We start from the raw sequence: 20,913 nt of genomic DNA, 5'->3' as shown, positions 1-20,913 counted from the left end.
GGCTGTGAGCTGGGTAGGTTGCCCCTTAGGGAAAAAGGGCGAAGGGCTCAGGGTGGGCAGAGCAGAGACGAGAAGGAGCTCTGGATCTCCAGGGAGACAGTACCACACCAAAGGGGAGAGTGTGAGTCCCACAGTGGGGAGAAAAGCTGGGACAGCTTGGAGCTGGGCCTTGGAAGGTCCTTGCGGAAGGCTGCTGGGGGTGCATGAGCAGGTCTGCTACAATTGGGGGGTGCAGTGTGTACATTTCATCCTTCTTTCCTTCCAAGTCTATTTAAAGACTGTTTCTCTTTTCCGAGGCTGTGTGTTGCAATCCCTTTCGTGCTTAGATTTCGGATCTTCTACTGATGAGCTCCAGCCCCTAGAGAAATCTCTTGCCTTGCCTTACCACACTTGGGGGAATTTGGCTTTCAGCCGTGGGGTTGGCCACTACCACATCCTCCCCCTGTCCCACTTTTCTTGTGCCTGTTTGTATTCGGTCTAGACAATTCGTTTTTATTTGTGGATGCTCTGCCCTAGCCTGGGGCAGCTGTGGTGAGGTGGGAAGAGCACTGGAATTGGAGTCAGAAAAGCTGGTTTAAATTCTGGTTTGGCCATTTACTGGCTGGGCGTCAATTCAGGCAAGTTATTTAGTCTCTCTGAGCCTCATCTGCCAAGGAAAAATAATGAGCCCCATCTCCAGGGTGGCTAAAAGGAGGAACCAGGGCCTGGCACAGAGAAGAAGCCTTCTAATCCCCTCATCCAGCCCTGCTCAAGTCTCCACCTGTTAACAAGCCCCTCTACCCACCACCCCAGCCAGAGCCAGCCATCACCTACCATCCACAGTCCTGGGATGAAATAAACCCTCTGTCACCCAGCCTCAGTGTCAACAATGTCAGTCAGATTACAAATGTTTATTGAGCATGTTCTACATCCCAGGCCCGTTCTAGGAGCTGGAGATACAACACTGAACAAAACAGATAAAAATCTTGGTGCTCACGTTGCTTGCATTCTAGTAGTTGGGGAGATGGGGGGAGGGTAAATTTTAAAGCTACACTGTCCAAAATGGTAGTCACAGCCTCACGTGTATATTGAGCACTTGAAATTGTAGCTACACCCAACTGAGATATTTGATGAAAGCAAAATACATATTAGATTCAAAGACGCAGTAGTGAAAAATGTAAACCCTCTGATTAATCATTCTTACATTGACTCGATGTTGGGATGATATTTTAGATATGTGGGGATTAAGTTAAATGTATGATTAAATGAAAAGTCATCTGTTTCTTCTTACCTTTTAAAATCTGGCTCAAAGAACATTTTAAATTACGTATGTGGTTCACATCATAGTTTTGTTGAACAGTCCTGTTCTGGAGTACGTTAGTGGTCACACGTGCCATAGGAAAAAAAGGAGGGATGATGAAAAGAGGACCCCAAGTGCAGAGGGATGAAGGGATGTTGACTATAAGTGCATTGGTTAAGATGGCCCTGCTGAGAAGGTAACGAAACTTGAGAAGTGAGAGAGCCCCGCATGTCATGTCTGGGGGAAGGGAACTCCAGGAAGAGGGAACAGCATGTGCAAAGGCCCTGAGGTGGGAGCGCTCCCACGGTCCCAGGAACAGAGAAACCAGTGTGGCTGGAGCCCAGTAGCCAAAGTGGGGTTGGAGGTCATTGAGTCAGGGAGATGGAGGCAACACGGATGATGCAGGGCCTTTTAAGGCCATTGCATGGACTTTGGCTTTTTTCTCCGAATAAAACAGAGTCTGCAGGGTTTCGAGCCAAAAGATGATATGATTCAGCTCACATTTTAACAGGCTCACTCTGGCTAACTAGAGTGCAGGCGAGAGAAGAACCTGGGAGGCCAGGTGGAGGCTCAGGCAAGTATCCACTTAGGGTGACAAGAACCTGACCTCACAGGGCTGTTGTGTGGATTGTTAACCAGCAGAAGAGCTGCCAGTAGCAAGTGCTTGGAAAATGAGCACTTAACTAGATCCAGAGCTGCCTGAGGGCAGGGACCTCACCTCCTGTTCCCCCGCCCCCTCCACCCCCCAGCGTGGCCAGAGGAGGCAGGGGGTGCCCTCCCTGATCAGCCACTGAAGCCACTTCTACCCCTCTCAGGGCATATCCCCTGGGAAGATTACAACAGCCTCCTGTGGCCTCCCTGCTGGTATGCTCCCTCTTTAAAACCCAACTGCTGCTCATCCCCAGGTCTAGGCTCCTGGCACCATGGGCACTACAGGAGGGGCTATTCCTACCTCTCTCTCCCACCTTTGACCCCTTACCCACTCCCTTTCTGAGCCCCTACTCCGTGCCTTTGCTCACACCCCCTCATCTGCCTGGGATGTCCGCTTCAACCCTTCCGCCCTCCCCTCCCTGTTCTGTCATCTCCTTCCCACTCACCATTACCTAAGGGTAGTGTCATAAGCAGACCCCCTAGACTCCACCACCTGCAGTCCTTTCCTACTCCAAGCTGGATCAAATGTCCCCCAGACCCTAAATGTTCCCTAGAGGTCCAGTGATTAGGACTCCATGCTTCCACTACAGAGGGCACAGATTTGATCCCTGGTCTAGTCAGGAAACTAAGATCCCACCTGCCACATGGCCAAAAAAAATGACCCCATCATCTTTTACGTATTTTTCTATTTGTGAATTTATAATTCGGTGTCTCTTCACCCACCCTCACCAGACGTATGACGGTTGGAATTGTGTTTCATTCATAACAGCATCTCAAGCTCTGGCACCATGGCTGGTGGCCCAATAAACAAAAGAAGCTAGAGAAGTGGACTTGGAAGCATTGCTCATAAATGCCAAAGTCCCAGACAGCTTCCACCTTCCCCAGGACTGCACGCAAGACAGGCCTGAGCAGCACGGCAAGGCAGCGAGTCCACTTAGGGGCAAGCAGAACTTGGGCCCACCTTCCAGAGGTTCAAGGAACTGGAGAACCACCATGTAAAACTCAATTACACCCTGGGGTTACAGGCCCCACATGAGTACTTCTTCCCACTCCCAGCCTGTTGCAGCCAAGGCTCCAGCAGCAAACCCAGACCCTTAGTGGCCTGTGGGAAGCAAGCCCACATAGCTAGCTTCTTCCCTGACACAGGACACCACCTGGATCACACAGTACCTGAAGGCAGCACTACTCACTGCAGGGACCTTGGCTCCAAAGGAGCTGTCTCTCTCCCCAGTTTCCATAGATGGCAAAGAATGGATGAGCTCCCCCAGGACTGGCCCAGCCAGAATGGAAGGACTCTGGCCCCAGCACAATGAAGTGGGTCACCCCATAGCCTATACACCTGGAACCCCTTTCCCAGACCTCAGGCAAAAACCATGTTTCCCATGGGAGGAGGGAAGGGGGGTGCAGGAGAAAGTCTGGAACAAAGATTCAATGGAGAAGGAGAAACCAGGAGGAGCTTTGAGATCAGAATTAAATTCTTTAATACAAAATGTTTTTTTCTTTAAGATATATCTGTATTCCTTCGTTGTTGTTTAAAAATAAATATGTACTACGGAATATCTCGAAAAACTGCACTAGAGACAAAGATGTGATGTTAATATCTTTTTCCCCACAATTATTATGGATAAACAGTAGCACCAATAAATAAATGATAACAAATATTAAAATTAAAAAAGGAGAGAGATTTAGTATGTAGAATTCTCTATTTTTTCTTGTTTTGTTTTTACATATAAAAAACAGAATAGCAATGTCTATTTTATCAGAATCACATATATACATAAACATATATATATATATATATATATATACAAACACAAGTTGCCAAATATATATATAGTATGTAGATGTATATTGAAACCTTATTTCAAAGGAATGTGTGGTGGGGAGCCAGGGGAAAGGGGAGGGCAGAGTTGAGTGTTAGCAAAATTAAATATCTGTTCAGGACAAGCTAGTGACTGTCACCGATCAGAGAGAGAGATTGGAAACAGGAGTTTTCTACACAAAGACCAGTACAAACAAGAGAGAGCGAGAAAGCAAGAAATACATCTCATAAATAGTTGAAATTAAATATTAACCAAGAATACTGAAAAAAACCCTACTCTTTAATTAAATTAACTGTTTTAATTTCTAATTAAAAAGGGATATTAAATAAGTACCGTATATAAAACACTTCTCTTTTCTCTGCCTCCAGGGTGGGCACGGGGATCCTGCCCTGTCTCTCTACGCCGCGGGAAGGGTTGGGTCAGGTGGGGTAGGGTGGGGTTGGGGGATGGAGGTGGGTTAACCACTCACACACACACAGCCAGGTCTCCTGGAGGGGACAGAACTAGTGGTTTCAATGGTCTGAGGACATCGGGCCCTCCTGGGCTGCACCCAGGGAGCGAAGCTGGGAGAGGGCCAAGGCAGAGGCCCTTCCCTCGGAGGACCAGCTGTCACCGGGGTGGCCCTTACTCCACCAACGTCTCTTCTCTTCGCTGAGACATGTCGGTGGCCTCCTGGGCATCTTGGAAGCAGGTGAGAGGAGGTGAAGGCTGCCCAGGCTCCTGAGTCTTCCAGGCAGTGCCCCGGGGTGGTGGGGCAAGATGCTCACGGAGGGGGTCTCCAAAGCACAGCAGTGTCCCGAGTTTCCCCCAGACTCCTGGTCAGTGCCAGCGTCCTTGTCCCCTGTACCTGTCAGCTGTCTTTCTGTCCGTTTGACTCGGGGGAGAGGCTCGGGGCCAGGGCTGGGTTTGTCGGTCTTCCCAAAAGCAGGCCAAATTTGCCCCCGTGCCCTGGCCTTGCGCATTCCCAGACAGGGGAGGGAACCCTGGCTGCCGTAAGAGGGACAAAAAGACGGTGCCAGACTCTCTCCTTCCGTCCTCCTCCCTGTCGGGATCTGGGCGGGGTCATTCTCCTCCCAAATCAAGTCCACAGCAGTCAAATACATCCAGTGAAGACACCAATAACATTAGCAATGTTAATTTTTAAAAAAGAATATATATATTTTATATATATATAAAATATATATATTTATTTTTATATATATAATATATATATATATATATATAAATGTATGTATGTGGGTGGGTGTGTCTACAGGAATCCCAGAAATAAAACTCTCTAATCTTCCGGGCTCGGTGATTTAGCAGCAAGAGAAATAAAATGGCGATCCAATTCCAAGAGGAACTGTGCTGGGTCACCCGCCCATGAATGCTTCTGCCGGAGCCTCATGCTCCGGACCCAAAGTGCTCTGCGCACAGCCTCCCTCTTCCTTCATGTCAGGTTTCTGGATTCAGGATTGTTCTGTCGATGGTGGTGGTGGTGGTGGTGGTGTGGTGGCGGCGGCTATGGGTCGTTCTGTGTCAGTCTTTCCTGGTGAGACGTCTGGTTCCCGAAACCCTGAGGGAGGCTCCTTCCTCCAGCCCGGCTCACCGCCTCGGCTTGTCACATCTGCGGGGACAGGGGAGACAAAGGCTGGGGGTCAGGGCCAGGGAAGGGGCTCTGGTGGGGAGGCTGCAGCCCCCCCTTTCTGTAGCCCGAGGCGGCGGTGGAGAAGAGAAAGCACAGTCCTAGCCTCCGGGAGCCCCTGTCCAAGGGCCCCCTCCACCACCACCTAAGCAGGAGCTAAGCCCGGGGCTCCCAGGCTGCCCTCTGGACTCTACAGCCCAGCTGCGACAAGACAAAGACAGGATGACATCTCATCACAAGCAACAAATGAACACGTCCCCGAGAACGGTCCCTGCTTGACATTTAAGAGCTGACGGGTGAGTAAAGTTGGACCGAGTTAATCAGCAAAGCGTCCCTGCCGGAGATGTTTCAGGGCGGTCCCTATGGGGCTGGTCTGGGGGAGCGCGTCGGGGAGAGCAAAGGATGGGCCTGTGCAGGAGCCAAGTAGGCCGGCGGGCTGGGGAAGGGAGGCTCCCGAGGGACGGGGACCCAGCAGGGCTTGAGACCCCCGGGAAGGTGAGGGACACACCTCCCCTCTCTGTCTGTCCCCACTGTCTGGGCCTCCGCGTCAGGCCCCGGGCAGCAGACTGCCTTTCCTTCTCAATGTGCTATTTAACTTAGGGTAGGGGAAGCAAAGGGGACCACTGGAACTCTCCCATCATGCTTCAGGCCCGGGGCGGTTCACCTTTTACCCTCCCCATGTGAGGAAGGACCAGAGCAGACCCTCCCTTCTGAGAACCTAGAAATGGGGATTTAAGCTTCCAATCTGAGGATGGACATTCCCCCATACAGCCAGATCAGAGGAGGACTTCGGGTAACTTCACTTGGCCTCAGGTCACTGTAGACATCCCCCAGTCCATCTCTCCAGGATCATCACCACGGTAACCCTAAGATGGTGAGTCCCTCATCTTCTCTGAGGCCCCTGGGACATGCAGAGACCCCCTCATCCTGCCCCAGGGTGAGCCAGAGCCCCTACCGCTCCAGCAGAGTGTACACTTTTGGTCTTCACGTACTGCCAAGACAGATAGAACCCACAGCAACACCCCGCGGCCTGGTCCCCAGCCTCCCCTGACACTCACAAACCACAGGAACATGGGGGATGGGGAAGACAGCCACATTTGAAGGACCTTGTTAATTAATGAGGCATTTGGACTAGATGGGGGTGGGGGGCGGGGCGGGGGCTGGCCCTGGCCCTGCCTGGGAATCCCCATTAAAGCCTCTCATCCCAGGGTGAAGCTTGCGCTGGCCCAGAGGGCTCCCTGCCTTTGAGCACAGGCCAGACGGTCGAAACGCCATCAAAGGCATCAAAAGACTGCCAGCCACCAGTCATGGGCTCCTGTTCCTGTCCTCACCCCTGAAATCGCTCATGTACTCACTCACCCGCCTGACACTTCCCTGGCCCCCAGTGTGCACAAGGGACAGAGGTACAGACACCCGGGGGGTCACACAGATGAATAAAACCCAGGCGTGAGGGACTCACAATCTAGTGTCAGGAGAATGTGTGTGGTTCCTTCCATCCACCCATCCTAAGGAAATAACAGGTGGGCTGTTCTGGGTTGCTGCCATGATGACCGGAGTATTACGGTATCAGCTGTGCCCTGACGTTAATCTCCTATCTGCCCTAAACCAACAGCCAGGGCCCATGCCCTCCAGGCCCCCAGTCTGAGGATGCACTCAACCCCTGTCCCCACAGAGAGACACTGAGGGGATGAGAAACCCAGCGGTCTCCACGTTGTAGAGGCAGCATGCCCCCCATGCCCGGACGGGCCCTCCCTATTAGTAGCAAAGGTAGTCATCATAACATCAGGAACAACAGCCACCAGGAGCAGGACCACAGGACACAACACTCAGCTTGCGTCCACACCACCACAGGAAGCCACGCGGGCCTGCCCACTCAGGCAACCAGGGCAAGCTCTGAACGGGCCCTGCCAGGCTGGCCAACGCCTGCCGCCCAGCACAGGAGGCCCCCACGAGCAGAGAAGGCAGCAGTCACCAGGCAGGCAGCTAGAAGCAGAGCAAGCAGCTGGCAACTCTCAAGTGCGCGCTCGCTCACTCTCTCTCTCTCTTACTCTCTCTCTCTCTCTCTCTTTCTCTCTCTCTCTCTCCCCATCTCTGAGCAAAGCCCCTCTCTGACTTGCTCGCCCTCTGGGAACCAACCTGCAAGTACGTTCGTTTAACTCAAGCTGCCTCGCCTTGCAACGCGAGTCTGTGTTTTTGCAGGAACATTTACACGTCTGCGGATCTTGTACAAACAAATGCTTTCTCCGCTCTGAGCAAGGCCCACAGGGACTGCAAAAGGCAAAAGGAAAGACATCTAAGCTAGAGCGTCAGCAGAGAGAGAGAAACAATCCGTGCAACACCCCCACCACGCCCGCAGCTGTGCCCCACCCGGCTCGCGGGCCCCCACGCCTGTCCACGCCCTGGAAGGCTCCGATGCCACAGCGGAAGACAAGAGAGAGCGGCGGAAAAAGAGGCAGCAATAACTAGAAGCTGGCCCGCAGGAAGCGGCGACGTGGCCGGGCAGAGTGCGAGGAGCGGGCTGGGCTATCCCACGGGCACAAGTGCAAGTCTCAGGCCACGGGGCCCAATGGCTACCACCCCCAAGAAAGCACACGTTGACTCTCCAACCTGCTGGGGATGCCCATCGGGGCCAGCTTCTCCCTGTGTGAGGGCTCACACCCCGGCCCCTCCACCAAAGGGCTGAGGCAAGGAGTGATGGCAGGCCAGGCCACTGGTGGCCAGAGGGTCCCCTACTGCCTCAAACCCAGAGGAAGAGGTCACCCTTGGGGAAGGCTTCTGGGAGTGCCACGGGTTGGGCTGGAATACGGGGCTCCCCTCTGGAGGCCCCAAGTCCACGAGGAGGGGCCGCAGGGGTGTTTGACCCCACGTCCTCCTTCAGCCAACAACAAGCTGCCTCCTGTCATCTGCGCCCCTTCCTCACACCACATCTACCCTCCCCACCCCGCCCCCCAGCTTCCAGAGAAGTGCGGAAGCCTAGAGCAGTGGAAACCAGTTGGGTGAGCAGGCATCCGTGCCTGGCACCCATGCCAACATGGGCCCGCCACCAGTGCCCAGTGGGTGAGGGAAAAGGCGGTGCCCCAGCCAAGCCAGAGCCCCCCTCCCTGAATCCTGCAGGCCCACTCTGCCCACCCTCCCGCCTCCAGCCCTGGACCGGTAATGCCACCACCATGCCTACCCCCTCGGTGCCAATTAGTGGAGTGAGAGTGAGAGAGAGACACTGGGAGGAAGGAGGCTGGGAACTGGAGAAGGGGACCGGGGAGGAGGGGGGCAGCTCTGGGTTCCTGCAGGTGGGAGTTTGACTGGGGGCCGGGGAGGCTCCGGTGGGGGGAATGAGACGGCAGCGGCACCACGTACGCGCTCCAGGATTTATACCGGGATTTCTTGCGCTTTCTTTTTTGCCCTTTGCCCTTTCCTCGAACTGATTTTCTGGAAAATAAAAAAACAGAGACAGACAGAGAGAAAGCGAGGGGGAAGGGGAGAGGAAAGGAAGCAGTGAGGGGCGCAGGACACGTTCCGGGGCACACGGGAGAGCTTGCACACAGGCACACAGGCAGGATGGGGACGGGGTGGCAGGCACTTTAGCCACCCTTGTTGGGGGGAGCATGGTGGCTTCACCAACTTTAGCCACACCCTAGCAAGGCTGTGAGTGGGAACCAGAGGCTGGGTGGAGGACACCGGACCTGCAGGCCTCCACATTCGTGGTGTCTCCTGGTCCCAGGCAGGGGCGGGGCGGGGGGGGCGGGGGGCAAAGCTTAGAGGCCCGGCTCTGTGCCCAACAGCCTTGAACAGGTCTGACCCTGAAGGTCAGGGGCTCTGGAAGGCAGGCCAGGATTTGGGGAGGAAGTCAGAGGCCTGACTGGATGAGGGGCAAGGGAGGGCGTGTGCAGGCGTGTGCTACAGGCACTTTCTGCCTTCACGTCCAAGTACAACGGCGAGGGGTCCCTCCAAGGGCCCTGCCTCTGTGAACCCCAGTTGTGGGGGAGCAGCTATCTTGGAGCTGGCATAAAACCAAGGGCAGCACATGAAAGGCGCCAGCTAGCCCAGCCATAACCTGGGCCGAGAGGCAGGGCTGGTTGCCCTGGGAGCCCCAGGCAGGCAGCAGGGCGGGGTGGGAGTTAGGGAGGCGTGGGGAGGAGAGGCCTGGGCGGCATTCGGCAGCAGGTCCTCTCCCCAGCCTGTCAGAGCCTGCTACACCATCTCACCAGACTCTCTTCCGAGCCCAGGCGAGCCCCCACTCTCCCTGTGGGCAAGGCAGGGATTTGGGGAACGGGCAGGCGGCGGTGGGGGGTGGGGGGGCAGGCTGAAGCCTGTCCCCCTCAAGGGAACCAGCACTCTCTACACCTGCCCACACACCCCCCGAACACCCCCACCAAGAATACCCCTCAGGAGGACAGCCACAGGGGACCACAGGGGAGAAGTAAGGGGGGAAGGGATGGAGGAGAGGGAGAAAATACTGGAAGAGGAGGGTCTGCACTCACTCACACATTCTCTCTGTGCCTGCTCTCCCCACTCACTGCTCTATAGCCACAGCAATACTGGAAGCTGGGGGCTTAGGGCAGAGGCAAGGGGTCGAGGCCACTGGGGCTTCAGTGTCACCAGAGTGTTGGGGGGCAGACGGGATGGTGGGTGGGAGCAGGGTGGAGGTACTCTCTCTCAGTCTCTTCCCCTGCAGGCTCTCTCCCATGCCAGCTGCTCACCCCATCCTGAAGGCTCATGGCCCCCAGACCTCTCCCCACCTGCTCCATCCTGACCTGACCCTCCACACTGAGCAACTGGATGCCTCAGAAGATGGCCAACATTCACCTCTTTCTCCCTGGCCAAGGGGGCTGAGCGGCTCTGGCCTGTCTCACTCCCACAGGAGGGCACACATCAAGAAAACACCCAGCTGGCCCCCCAGTCCAACTGCACCACCACTGTAGCCAATGAAAGAGGCCACTTCCTCTAACACACAAAAACTGGCCTCTCTGCCACCCACTCCCTCTCCTTGCCATGGGTGATGGGAGGCTAGAGCAGGCCCAGGAGCCAGCGTCCACGCTGGCCCCACACGCAAATCCCGGCCAGGAATGGCCCAGAGACGCATCATCTCTTCCAAAGGAAGCTCCAGGCACCAGGCCGGGTTTTGTCACTCATTCTAGAGCTGTCATCCTAGGGCTTGCTCCATCTTGCTGCTGCTACCACGAGTTCCCATGAAACCAACTCTCAGACCCAACTGACCCCCCATCAGACCCACCCCCGAGAGAGGAAGCCAAGAGCCCCAAACCAAGACAAACAGTCAAGGAGAGGGAGAAGGGCGAAAATCGTGGCCACTTACTTTTCTTGCCTTGCTTTATCTTTCTTTGGTCTGCAGTGGGTAGAGAAAGAGAAAAGAACAAAACAGAGGAGTTCAGCTGGTGATAGTAACAGTAATAGTATTTATGATACATCAGTACAGTTTTAATCTCTTGACATATAACAACTCACTTAATCCTTATAACAATGCTAGGCAGTACGTAATACTATCATTGTACCCACTTCACAGATGTCGAAACTGAGGCACATTAAAATAAAACTGAAATGCCCACAGTTATACAGCTGGAGGGTGAAAATGGGCTAACATGCTTAACTCTGGTCCAGAACAACCCCCCTGCAGCTGTTCACAATGACTCCCAGACTCCATCCTCACCTGCATTCACATTTGTTATGCTGTAGGAAACTCATCTCTCCTATGTGCTGGCTTTGGTGAGGTTTGATCCGCATAATCTAAAGGGAAAGGAAGCAGATCACAGAGGTTAGTGACCCAGCCAGCCATACCCGGGTGGGAAACCCCATGGCTCCTGCCACTCAGCACCCAGGGGTTCTACAGAGCAGAAAAGGGTGGTAGAAGTGTGGGGGGACCAAGGGCTCTATCAGAAAGAGCCTCAGGCCCACCCCAACTCCTCCCACCCTGCTGACCTCAAGGAGCCCCTGCTTCTCTTGAGGGCAGACAAGTCTGCAGGGTTGGCCAGGCTGGGAATTCAGGTCCTGGGTTCTTGCCTCTCCCCCTCCCTCCCCTCCTGTTATTCCCTCCAGGCCTCACCCTACCCCCAGGAGCCATCCAAGAGCCACCCACTCCTCCCTGGGGTCTCAAAGTTCCCTCCAGCCCCATCCAGGCTGAGACACGCGCCGTCACCAGGCTTCCCCACAAAGCAGACTCATCCAGCTTCCCAAACAGAGCCCCCAGGGAGGTAGGGCTGTCTTCCTCCAAGAGGGGAAGGGAGGGGCTCCTGTCACAGGTGTCAGCCCTCTCCGGAGCCCAGGGGGCAGAGGTTAGGAAGGAGGAGGAGGTGATCAGGGGTTGCTGGAAACCTGGGCTCAGAAACGCAAGCATCTTTTTCTCCAAACAGGGTCAGACGCCCACATCTCCCCTTGACTGACTCCGCGGCAGGAGCTGGGCAAGGCAAGCCTAGCTCCTCCCTTTAAGAGCTGCCCAGGAAAGGGCTGGGGAATGCCTGTAGCCAAAGCCTGAGGGCCCACCCCCGCCCCCACCCCAGCTCCCTGCCAGTGCCCACCTGCATGGTGATGTTGAACTCCTCAGTGGGCACACACTCCAGACTTTCGTCATTACAGCAGCCCCCGCACCGCATCAGGGGCACACAGGACGGCTTGAAAATGAACTCAATCTCATCTGGGTACTCCTGGAAGATGTCCACCAGGGTCTCAATGGGACGGCAGAAGCTGCGCTGGTAGACATCCATGAACTTCACCACTGTGTGGGAAGGGGGTGACACGTGAGCCCAGCAGGTCACAGAAGAGATGGCCAGCCCCGCTCTCCACCCAGCTCTGCAAGGCCTCTCCTTTCTGTGAGAGGTAACCACCATGGGAAAGGCCTTCCAAACATCTAACTTAAGTGTCTTGGGCCGCGGTTGAAGTCCTTCCCTAACTTTCCACCGCCAACACTGATGAAGACCTGTGTTTCCTCTAAAGATGACATGGTGTTGTCAGGTCCCAAGGGAGTCACCCTGCCATATCTGATCCCCTTGCCTCACCATGACAGCCAAGCTGATTCCTAGGTCAACTGTGAGGCCAGAGGGCAGTTGGGGTATGTGTATACCTGCTGGGGGTCTCTAAGCTTCCCATTAAAGGAGGAATAGCCAGCTCGGCAAACCTGCTCTCCATTTCCCTCCCACCTCCACAGCAGCCACTGCACCATTAGCTGACAGCCACTTAAAGAGCGCTTCTTCTGTGCTCTGGCGCTGTGTACAGGAGTCCATGATGTTATCCCAGACAATTCTCCCCCAGTGGTACTGCAAGGTTCTAGTAGGACCCACCCTCCCCCTGGCTTTACAAATGGGGAACTAGAGGCTTAGAGAGGCTGAGTAACTGGTTCCAAGGCCACACTGCCATTAAGTCACACAGTTAAAGTTAGCTCTGAACATCAAAGCTTCCCCAAGCCAATGTCCTGTGAAACAGAAGGGGAGCCTTGGGGGGCACTTTGCCACCTGCCAGACCCCCTCCCCAGATATGGGCTGAGGGGGCAGTGGCATCGGCCCAGGGGCTGGGTCCGCCTGGAATCAGCAGGTGGCTGTGGGCGGGCACACTGCGCTGGCCCTGCCAGCCACCGATAACCCCACCCAGGAGGGCAAACTGCTTGCATCATGGAAAAAACGGTGCTGCCACTGCAGTCACAGAGAGCTTCTAGAAGCTGATCTGGAGGGAGACCAGGGTAAAGACAACTTCCCAGGCTGGCCATGGAGCCTGGGGTGCACCGGAGCATGAAGGGGTGATTCTGGGCCACAGGGGCGGGGCCCTTGAGAACACATGAAGTCAGGACTCCGAATGGCTGCTTCAAATTGCAGCCTGGCCTGCTGCTCCCGGTCACCCCTACATCACCACCACCACGGAGCAATCCTGTCCCTGAAATGAATTTCCTCTATACAGAAGGGAAAAAGCAGCACCCAGCTAGTGAGGATGCCTGGGCCCTGGCCAGGACTCTGTGTGACCTTGGGCCAGTTCCTCCCTCTCTGGGCCTGAGGCTCTGCATATCTGTGTAAGTGAGTTGGGTGGATCGCTAAAGACACCGAAACAAGAGGCTGAAGTAGAGGGTTTTGCCTTCCAACTCCAGCCCCAAGAACAAGCTCCCTTTTCTCAGCCCAAGAGACACAAGGTTGGAACCCCACCACGGCATCTCAAGTCCATCTCACGTCTCCCCTCACTCCTCTCGCCAGAGGTGTGAAGGAACATGAGCCTGGGGGTGGTGGGAGTATACAGTGGATTAAGGATAATGGGAGGGGCTGAGGGGAAGAAGGAGAGGCTGCAAGTGTGAAAACAGGAAGGAGAACAAAAAAGGCTCCTAGACTCGTCTGAGGTTTCTGCTTTCCCCATCCAGACAATGGGCACAGAACTCTCCACTGCTAAAAGGCTTAGGATCAAGTGTCATCAGAAAGAGTATAAACCAGAGCAGGGACCTGAAGAAGTCCTTTTCTAAGCCAAGTCTATATTGAAGAAGATGACTAATCAAGAATTCTTGACCTGACACTTCACCCTAGTTGGGAACAGAGGTGGCCAAAACTTTGGGGCCACAAGAACAGGACAGCAGAATGGTCTGGCCTGGGTCATGAGTTGGTAGCTGGGGATAAACAGATTCAAGGTGGAAATTTCTTGGAAAAGCTCCCTGGGATCCCTGAGGCCCCCCAGGAGGTGGAGGGGGAAACCTCATCGCACCCATCATACCCCAGCTACTGTCACCAAGGAAAGCTGTCCTGCTTTTTTCTCAGGCGTGGGCACACATACACTCCAACTTCAGACTCGTGGCCTTCCTTATTTCTTGAAGACAACCTTTTTTCCCCAGCAGACAAAGACCATTTGTCTCGCCTCTCCCAGACCACAGAGAGAGACCACTGGAAGCTGAGGGGGCTGGGTGCACCCTGGGAAGGGGCACTGTCAGTGGCACAGCAGGGAAGCCAGGCCCTGGGTCCAGGAAAGGACCCCTTTCCCCCAGGTGAGGAAGGAGGCAAAACCAGGCAGGCACCACCAGTGGCCTGGGGAGTGTAAACACTGGCTCTGGCCACCACCTGGGCTACCTGATTCGGGTCTGGGAAACTCGCCTGGAGGAAGACCCCAGGGCCTTTCCTTCTCAGAGGCAGAGCACGGGAGTAGAGGCTACATTCAGTACTGGGGAGAGCCAAGGCGTCCCTAGAGAAATGGGAGGACCCGTACTCCAAACCACAGTGAACAAAAGGCAGGCAGACTCGGGCTGGGCAGAGGGGCGGGGCTCCCGGGAGCTACCGCCAGCCCTCTGCTGGACCGAGAGGGAAGTTCACAAGCACCCAAACCTGCTCCTCAGGAGGGCATGAGGAGGCTGTCGGGCTTTCTCTACCCCCAAAGGAATGCACACCGGCGGGGAGGGGGTTCCACGAGGCTGCACCCTCTGCACCTCTAGCTCATGCACAGCCAGCAATCGAGACAGCAAGGGTCACAGCCCCCACCACACAGACCCCACAGGTGGGACCCGGCCGGGTTGGAAGGGACATGGACTATTCATCCTCCCCTGGGAGCAGAGGGGAACGAGGAACACTGCCCTTGACATCTGGGATCCTTGGATACTATTTATCTTCCTGGCTGTGCTCATGGCTCCCTCTCCAAATAAAATTTTACTGGAAAGAGCAGAGGAAAAAGACCACGAGTTCTATTTCTAGCAGCGGTCTGAGTAGGTCAGAGTCCCCCGGAACTGAAGGGTTAACCTCTCAGCACTCACCCTTTTCCTTTCTAGATCTCCTTTCTAGATCACCAGCCCCAGTTTCCTATGCCCCTTTACCCCCACAACCCCGCCCCAACAGACCTTCCCACCCATCTGCTGGGGGTTCAGGGAACCCCATCCATGTGCAGGAGGGGTGGGGGCCAGGGTGGGGGGCCACTTACCTTCATGGGGTTTCTGCCCTCCTTCTGCCATGGGTGCAGCCTGGGACCACTGAGGACAAAACAAAGAGCGAAGAATGGGCAGGGGCAGGGGCAAGGGTGCACAGGCCCAGCCAACCCGCCCCTGCTCCCTCCTGGAATCCCTCCCAGCCTGGAGCGTCTGGCTTCTCCCGGACTTCTGAACCGAGCAGGGCACCTCCAGGGGCTCCCTACAGCACAAAGCACCCCCTCTCCGAGCTGCTCCAATTCTGAAGTCAGGGAAGATAATGACTGACCAGATATTGGGGGTGAGGGGCTCTTAGAACAGAGGAGGAAAACACCAGAAAGCAACGCTGTTCAGGTCCCCGCCCCTCCCCGACATTTCCCTTCCCCAGCTCTCAGCGGCCCCTTGCTGAACTAGGACAAGTGAAGCCCCTCAGCCCCCCTGACTCCCGGGTCCAAAGCCATGGGCAAGTCTTAAGGTCAAACAGGAGGACAAACGTGGACTGGGGCAGGAAGGAAGGACTGGGGGTGAGAAAAGCAACATGGTGACCTTCCCCTGCTGACATGACAAATACCAGGGTGAGCTGGTGCTGGGGCGGGGGGTGGTGCAGAGGGCCGCAGGGCGCCAAGCACCCTCCCCCCCTCAAACGCTTCTGTTCTCAGGAATACGTAGTAAAGCCACAGGTTGCCTAAAGAGTAAAACCTGGGAGGAAACCCTGGGGGAAACCTGGGGGAGGGGAGGGCCCCGTTTTTCCCTAAGAACCAGTCTCCCCAGAACCTGAATGTATCTCCAAAGCCCCGAGGCTCACACTCCCATCTCATTCTCTGGCTTCTTCTCCGTCCCAGACTGAGGGGGTCCCCAAGTCCCTCTCACCTGCTGCGCACCTTCCTCCAAGGCAATCAGGGAAGCCTTTAATGCCTTAGCACTGCCCAACCCCTAGGGGGCCCCCTACACTCCCTAAGCCTGAGGCTTCTGGTTGCTCCCCACCCCCACTAGATCATTCCTCCCCTCCCCAGAAGCTGTGAAGGTCAACTAGCCCAACCATGCGGACCTGACAGCACCCGGCAGGCGAAGGCTTCTCCCAGCCCTTCCAGAGAGTCTCCAGTCGTGGCCACCTGCCCACCCCACCTGCCCCTCTTTGGGGCAGATCCAGAGCAGCAGAGCGGCACTCTAGCACACAGAACTGCAGACTCTGCAGAGAGAGAGTCTGTCTGCCTGTCTCTCTACCCACACCCTGCTGCAATACACCCCAGACCCCCAGCCTTGCCTCCAGGGCCAAGGTCAGATAACAGTTTCCAGGATCCCAGATGGAGAGCCTGCCACTGCAGCTCCCTCAGGGACCCCCCATGCCCAGGGGTCTCTGCCTGAGCCCCTTACCCATCTCCATGGCACCCCTGTTACTCTCTGCCAACATTCCTCCTATGCCCTCCACTGCTCCTGGGCCCCAAAGAGCAAAGGGGTCAGAAATTTCATACCCCCTCCAAGGCTAGGGGGCACTGGGAGGGGCAGTTCTGGGCGGGGAGGGGCCAGGTGCCCTTCTCTGGGGGCCTCTGAAGGTCACACTGTGACCAGGCCGCCTCTCCTCCCCCTCCCCCCCCCCCTTGGAGGCCTAGAGCCAAGGCCTTTGTGCCAGGGTCTGAGGAACTCCTGGTGGCAGCAGGGACCCCAGCCCGTTTCCTTCCTTCTGCCTCTCCAAGGGCGCTCTGAGCAGAAAAGGACCCCTCAGGTGGTTTGGGAAAGCAAGCTGGGTGGGCAAGTTTAGAGTTCCCAAAAACCACCTGCTCCTACTCCAACGCCCATTTCACCAGAACAAAGTGTGTTTGCAAGGCTGGCAGGAGCTCCCTCCAAAGGTTCGGGGAGGGCTAGTCCCACACTGCCCATGTCACAGCAAATTTCAAATCATTTTCCCAAAAAGTGCAAAGTGGAATAAGGACACCCTTTAAACCCTCCCTGCGGTCGCCCCCCAAAAAGCTAAAGCACAGCTCACTCGGAAGTATGGGGGAGGGGAGGGAAGCAGACTGTCACCGAGTCGGGACTTTCGGTAGAGTCTCGACAAAGCCCCGGGCTGGGCCGGGTAGCCCGACTCCTGACAGTGATCTTTCTTTCCTCGGAGTCTGGGGCTGGAGAGAGGTTATGTGGGTCTTCTCAGCAAGAGGGAGTTAAAAATAAAGGGGTGGCGGGGGCTTCTATTCGAGCAGGGGAGGAAACTGGGAAGGGGCGTGAGGAAATGCCTCCTAGGAGGGGTTTAAGGGCTGGGGACAGCGGGAAGGCACAGGGGTGGTTCTCCGGGTCCTCGGCGTGGGGCTACCTCGAGAGGTCACCTTCCCGCGGAGGGCCGGCGGGGGGAGGGGCGCGGCTCGCCGCCCCGGGTTCCCCGCTCGGGCCGCCGCGGCTCCGGGAACACGCGGCCGGCCAGGCCCGGGCTGATGTAATCGGCTCCGCGCCGCGCGCGCCCGGCCGGGCGGGGGAGGGCGGGCACCGAGCGGGACGCGAGCTGGGACGGGGGGGTTGGTGCGGCGCAGGTGGCCCGGCGGAGAGGGGGGTCCCAAGCAGCAATCCACCCCAAAACTTTTCCCCAACTCGCGGCGAGGGCCGCAGAGATCGAGCGGCAGTGACAGCAAGCCCCATCTCTCGCCTGCCCCCTGCCCCCTCCACGCTCTCTGCCCTCCCCGGGTCCAAGGTCCGAGCACCCCCACCCCTGCCCGCCAGGGCTCCAGCTCCCGCCCCAGCTGCCCAGACTTCCAGTTCGTCGGGAACCAGCGGCCGGGAGCAAACTTCAGCCGCCGGCGGCAGCGCAAGCCCAGCCCCCTCAGCCGCCTCCTCCGGCTCCCGCCCTCCGCTGGTCGGCCCAGATCGTACGTGCGGTGACTCCGGTGGGTGGGCAGGGCCCGCGTGGGCGGTGAGACTCTATCCCGGTGCCCTCCCACCTAGCGCGCGCCCCCTCCCCCTACACCTACGAAGATAGAGGGGAAGCCGCGAGCCCGGTGCCCAAGGACCCGCGTGGGGCACGGAGTCCCCCACGCGCGCGCTCTCACGCACGTCCCCAGCCCTTACCTTGGCATGGTGAAGGTAGAGCAGCAAGGCAAGGCTCCAATGCACCCAAGAGAGCAAAAAGTTCATGGTTTCGGAGGCCCGGCCGGGGCCGGCGCGGCTCGCGCTCCCTCTCCGGCTCGGGCTGCGGGGCGGCCCGCTCTCCTCGGCGCCCAGGCGGGCTCCTCTTCCTCCCGGAGCCGAGGCCCGGGCCAGGGCCTGGGGCGCGCGCGCGGCTGGAGCACTGTCTGTGCACACAGCCGCCTCACCCGTCCATGAGCCCGGCTTCCGAGAGCCGAGTCGCCACCGCGGCCCCTTCTCCTCTTCCTTCTCTTCTTCCTCCTCCCCCTCCTCCGACTGCGGCTCCTCCCGGCCCGAGCAAGCACTTCTCCCGGTGCCGCTCGGCTCGGCTGCCCCGGCACGGACCACGGCTCCTTCGGAACGAGAACAGCCCAGAAGTTGGACGAAAAGTTTCAGGGCAACGTCGCGAGCCCCGACCCCCTCCACCCCGCCTCCGGGCGCGGGCTCCGGCTCCTGCCCGCGGCTCGCCGCCGCGTCCACCGTCGGCCGCCGGCCGGGGAGGAGGTGGGCGCTGGGGCAGGGGGCGGTGTCTGTCTGTCTGTCCGTCAGCGCTGCTGGTCCGACGCGGGATCCCGAGGGGGAGGGCTCACGCTGCGCTCTGGCGGTCACCCCCAAAAAACAGGTCACTCACTTTGCCCCTGTCCCTCTCGTGTCTCGCTCGTCAGCGCGCGCTCTCTGACCCGGTCTCTCTCTCTTCCTTCACTTCTCTTTGGAGCTCTTGCTACCCTCTTTCTTCTCTGCTTGTTTCCAGAATCCGAAGTGATTTTGGGGGGGAGTAAAAGAGCAATCTCCCCAAACGGTCGGCCCGATTTAGTGGGGAATGGGAAGCAAAAATAAATTAAAACGGAAAAGAATACGGTTAAAAAAAATGTTTCAGAAAAAAGGAGGAGGGTAAACCCTGGATAAATGAATATCAAATTCCAGTGCGGAGACCCCTAGCCGGTGACCCCGCCGGTCCGTCCGCCTCTTCGATGCGTCTCCCGACCGAGCGCCGCTGCCGCCGGCTCCACTCGCCCCCCAACGCCGCAGCCTCGTCGCAGCCCGGCTGCCCCAAGCCTCTGCGCTCCTCACCGCTACGAGCCGACTAAAAAAGAAGGCAGGCCCCGCCCCGACACGCCCAGGGGGCGGGGCCAGACCCAGCCTCAGCTCCTGGGTCCGTCCCCTCTGCGCCTCTGGCTACTACCTTCCCCTGGGGACACCGACCGAAGCCCGGGCCCTCACCCACCCCAGCAAAGGGAGTGCTCGATCCCCACCAAGGCGCACAGCCTGAACATTACCTATCGCCCCCTCTGCCGGGAGACACACACGCCCGCGCGGTATTTGCGGGGCGGGTACAGGAAAGTGAGGTTATGTGCGGTCAGGGCTCCAGAGCTATTCCCTTCTCTATGCTGGGAATATTGGAGGGGGCAGGGGTTTGAGGGAGTCGGACAGGGACGGGTGGAAAGAGAGACACACAGATCCGTTGGAATCCTGGGGTGACCCCTGCCTTCTCCACCCCCCGCCAAACACTCTCAACTACCCGCCCCCCCCCAACACACATAGTCACAGGCGTCCTCACTCACGCAGACGCTGCATCCCAAGTTCACCCAGCTTCCCTGTGGTGGCTGAGCGCCCCCTAGTGACTATCGGATGCACACCCCATCTCAAGTTCAAGAGGCCTCAAGAAGAGGGTTGAGGGAGATTACCCCTGACACACCCCCCTCCACCCCCCGTTTCTGACCTCTCAAACAGTGGCACGTCTGGGACTCGAGTGGTCCCACGTGCACAAAGCCCAGTGCTGGGCACAGAGGGCATGATGTATCCATCCGGACTCTGTGCTCATCTCCCGGCCTCATCTGGCCCGCTGACATCATGGTTAGCTGCAGCCAACAGGCTGGGGTGACTGGGGTCCTTTGGGAAGTGTTCAGGGAGGCTCCCCTGGGGGGAAGTATTTGGCACTATGTTTGTGGGGCTGAGAACAAGAAGCCATGTGGTTCTGGGGTTAGTCAATGGCCCAGAGAGAAGAGGACCTGTTGGAGCCCACGTATGCACTGTGGAGTCTGGCAGAGCCCAAAGGGAGAGGCAGCTGGGCAGACAGAGGCCCTTGTTTCTGCTTCTCCACCCCCCTCCCCCAGATGTTGCCAGGGAACTGAGGCCAGGGGGCTGGTGGGGGCGGTTGGAGGCCAGGGCTCGAGTGATGATTCAAACCTACTCACCAGCACTAAGGAACGTCTGTAGGCCAGCTGCCCGGAGCTCCCACCAGGCCGGAGGCCAAGGCTTCTATCAGTCCCAGTCCAGGCTCACAGCTCATCTTCTGAACAGAACTGGGGCATTCTCCTCAGCAGCCCCCAGACCTTCAGGAGTCACTGCCTACTTCTTGCAGCTAGCAGCCTCTCCTCCCTTTTCCCCAAGTCCCCTCTGTTTCTTCAAAGCTCACCTCTTCCCCAACTCCCCATGTCTTCCCTAAGTGCCCCCCAGGACCCCCCACCCCACCCTTGCATATAGGAACCAGCCTGGAAAAAGTCCTGGTTGGGCTTGGACCCAGCAGCTCCCAGTCTCCCCCAGGGAGGAGGAGGGTGCACGGGGGTGA

At 57.3% G+C, this 20,913-nt stretch overlaps 1 protein-coding gene across 4 annotated transcripts; it reads right to left on the bottom strand.

Annotated features, from left to right (window-relative positions):
* Window positions 1–3,466: 3,466 nt before the first annotated feature.
* On the bottom strand, window positions 3,467–19,258 carry VEGFA (vascular endothelial growth factor A). 4 transcript variants are annotated; one of them, XM_068960500.1, is made up of 9 exons: window positions 18,976–19,258; window positions 18,288–18,697; window positions 15,254–15,302; window positions 11,905–12,101; window positions 11,040–11,116; window positions 10,689–10,718; window positions 8,732–8,803; window positions 7,514–7,645; window positions 3,467–5,359 (listed from the first exon to the last, which is right to left on the bottom strand). In XM_068960500.1, the coding sequence occupies exons 2-9, from the start codon at window positions 18,351–18,353 to the stop codon at window positions 5,338–5,340; spliced, it is 645 nt and encodes a 214-aa protein (XP_068816601.1). In that variant the 5' UTR covers window positions 18,354–18,697; window positions 18,976–19,258; the 3' UTR covers window positions 3,467–5,337. The 4 variants fall into 4 exon arrangements, with proteins under 4 accessions (XP_068816601.1, XP_068816602.1, XP_068816603.1 ...); XM_068960501.1 differs by having other exon boundaries at window positions 8,750–8,803; XM_068960502.1 differs by lacking the exon at window positions 8,732–8,803.
* Window positions 19,259–20,913: the final 1,655 nt, after the last annotated feature.

This window comes from Capricornis sumatraensis, chromosome 22 (genome assembly GCF_032405125.1).
Source record: "Capricornis sumatraensis isolate serow.1 chromosome 22, serow.2, whole genome shotgun sequence".
NCBI classification, from domain to species: domain Eukaryota; kingdom Metazoa; phylum Chordata; class Mammalia; order Artiodactyla; family Bovidae; genus Capricornis; species Capricornis sumatraensis.
Note: the sequence above shows the minus strand (reverse complement) of the source record. Positions and strands in the feature narration are given on the sequence as shown.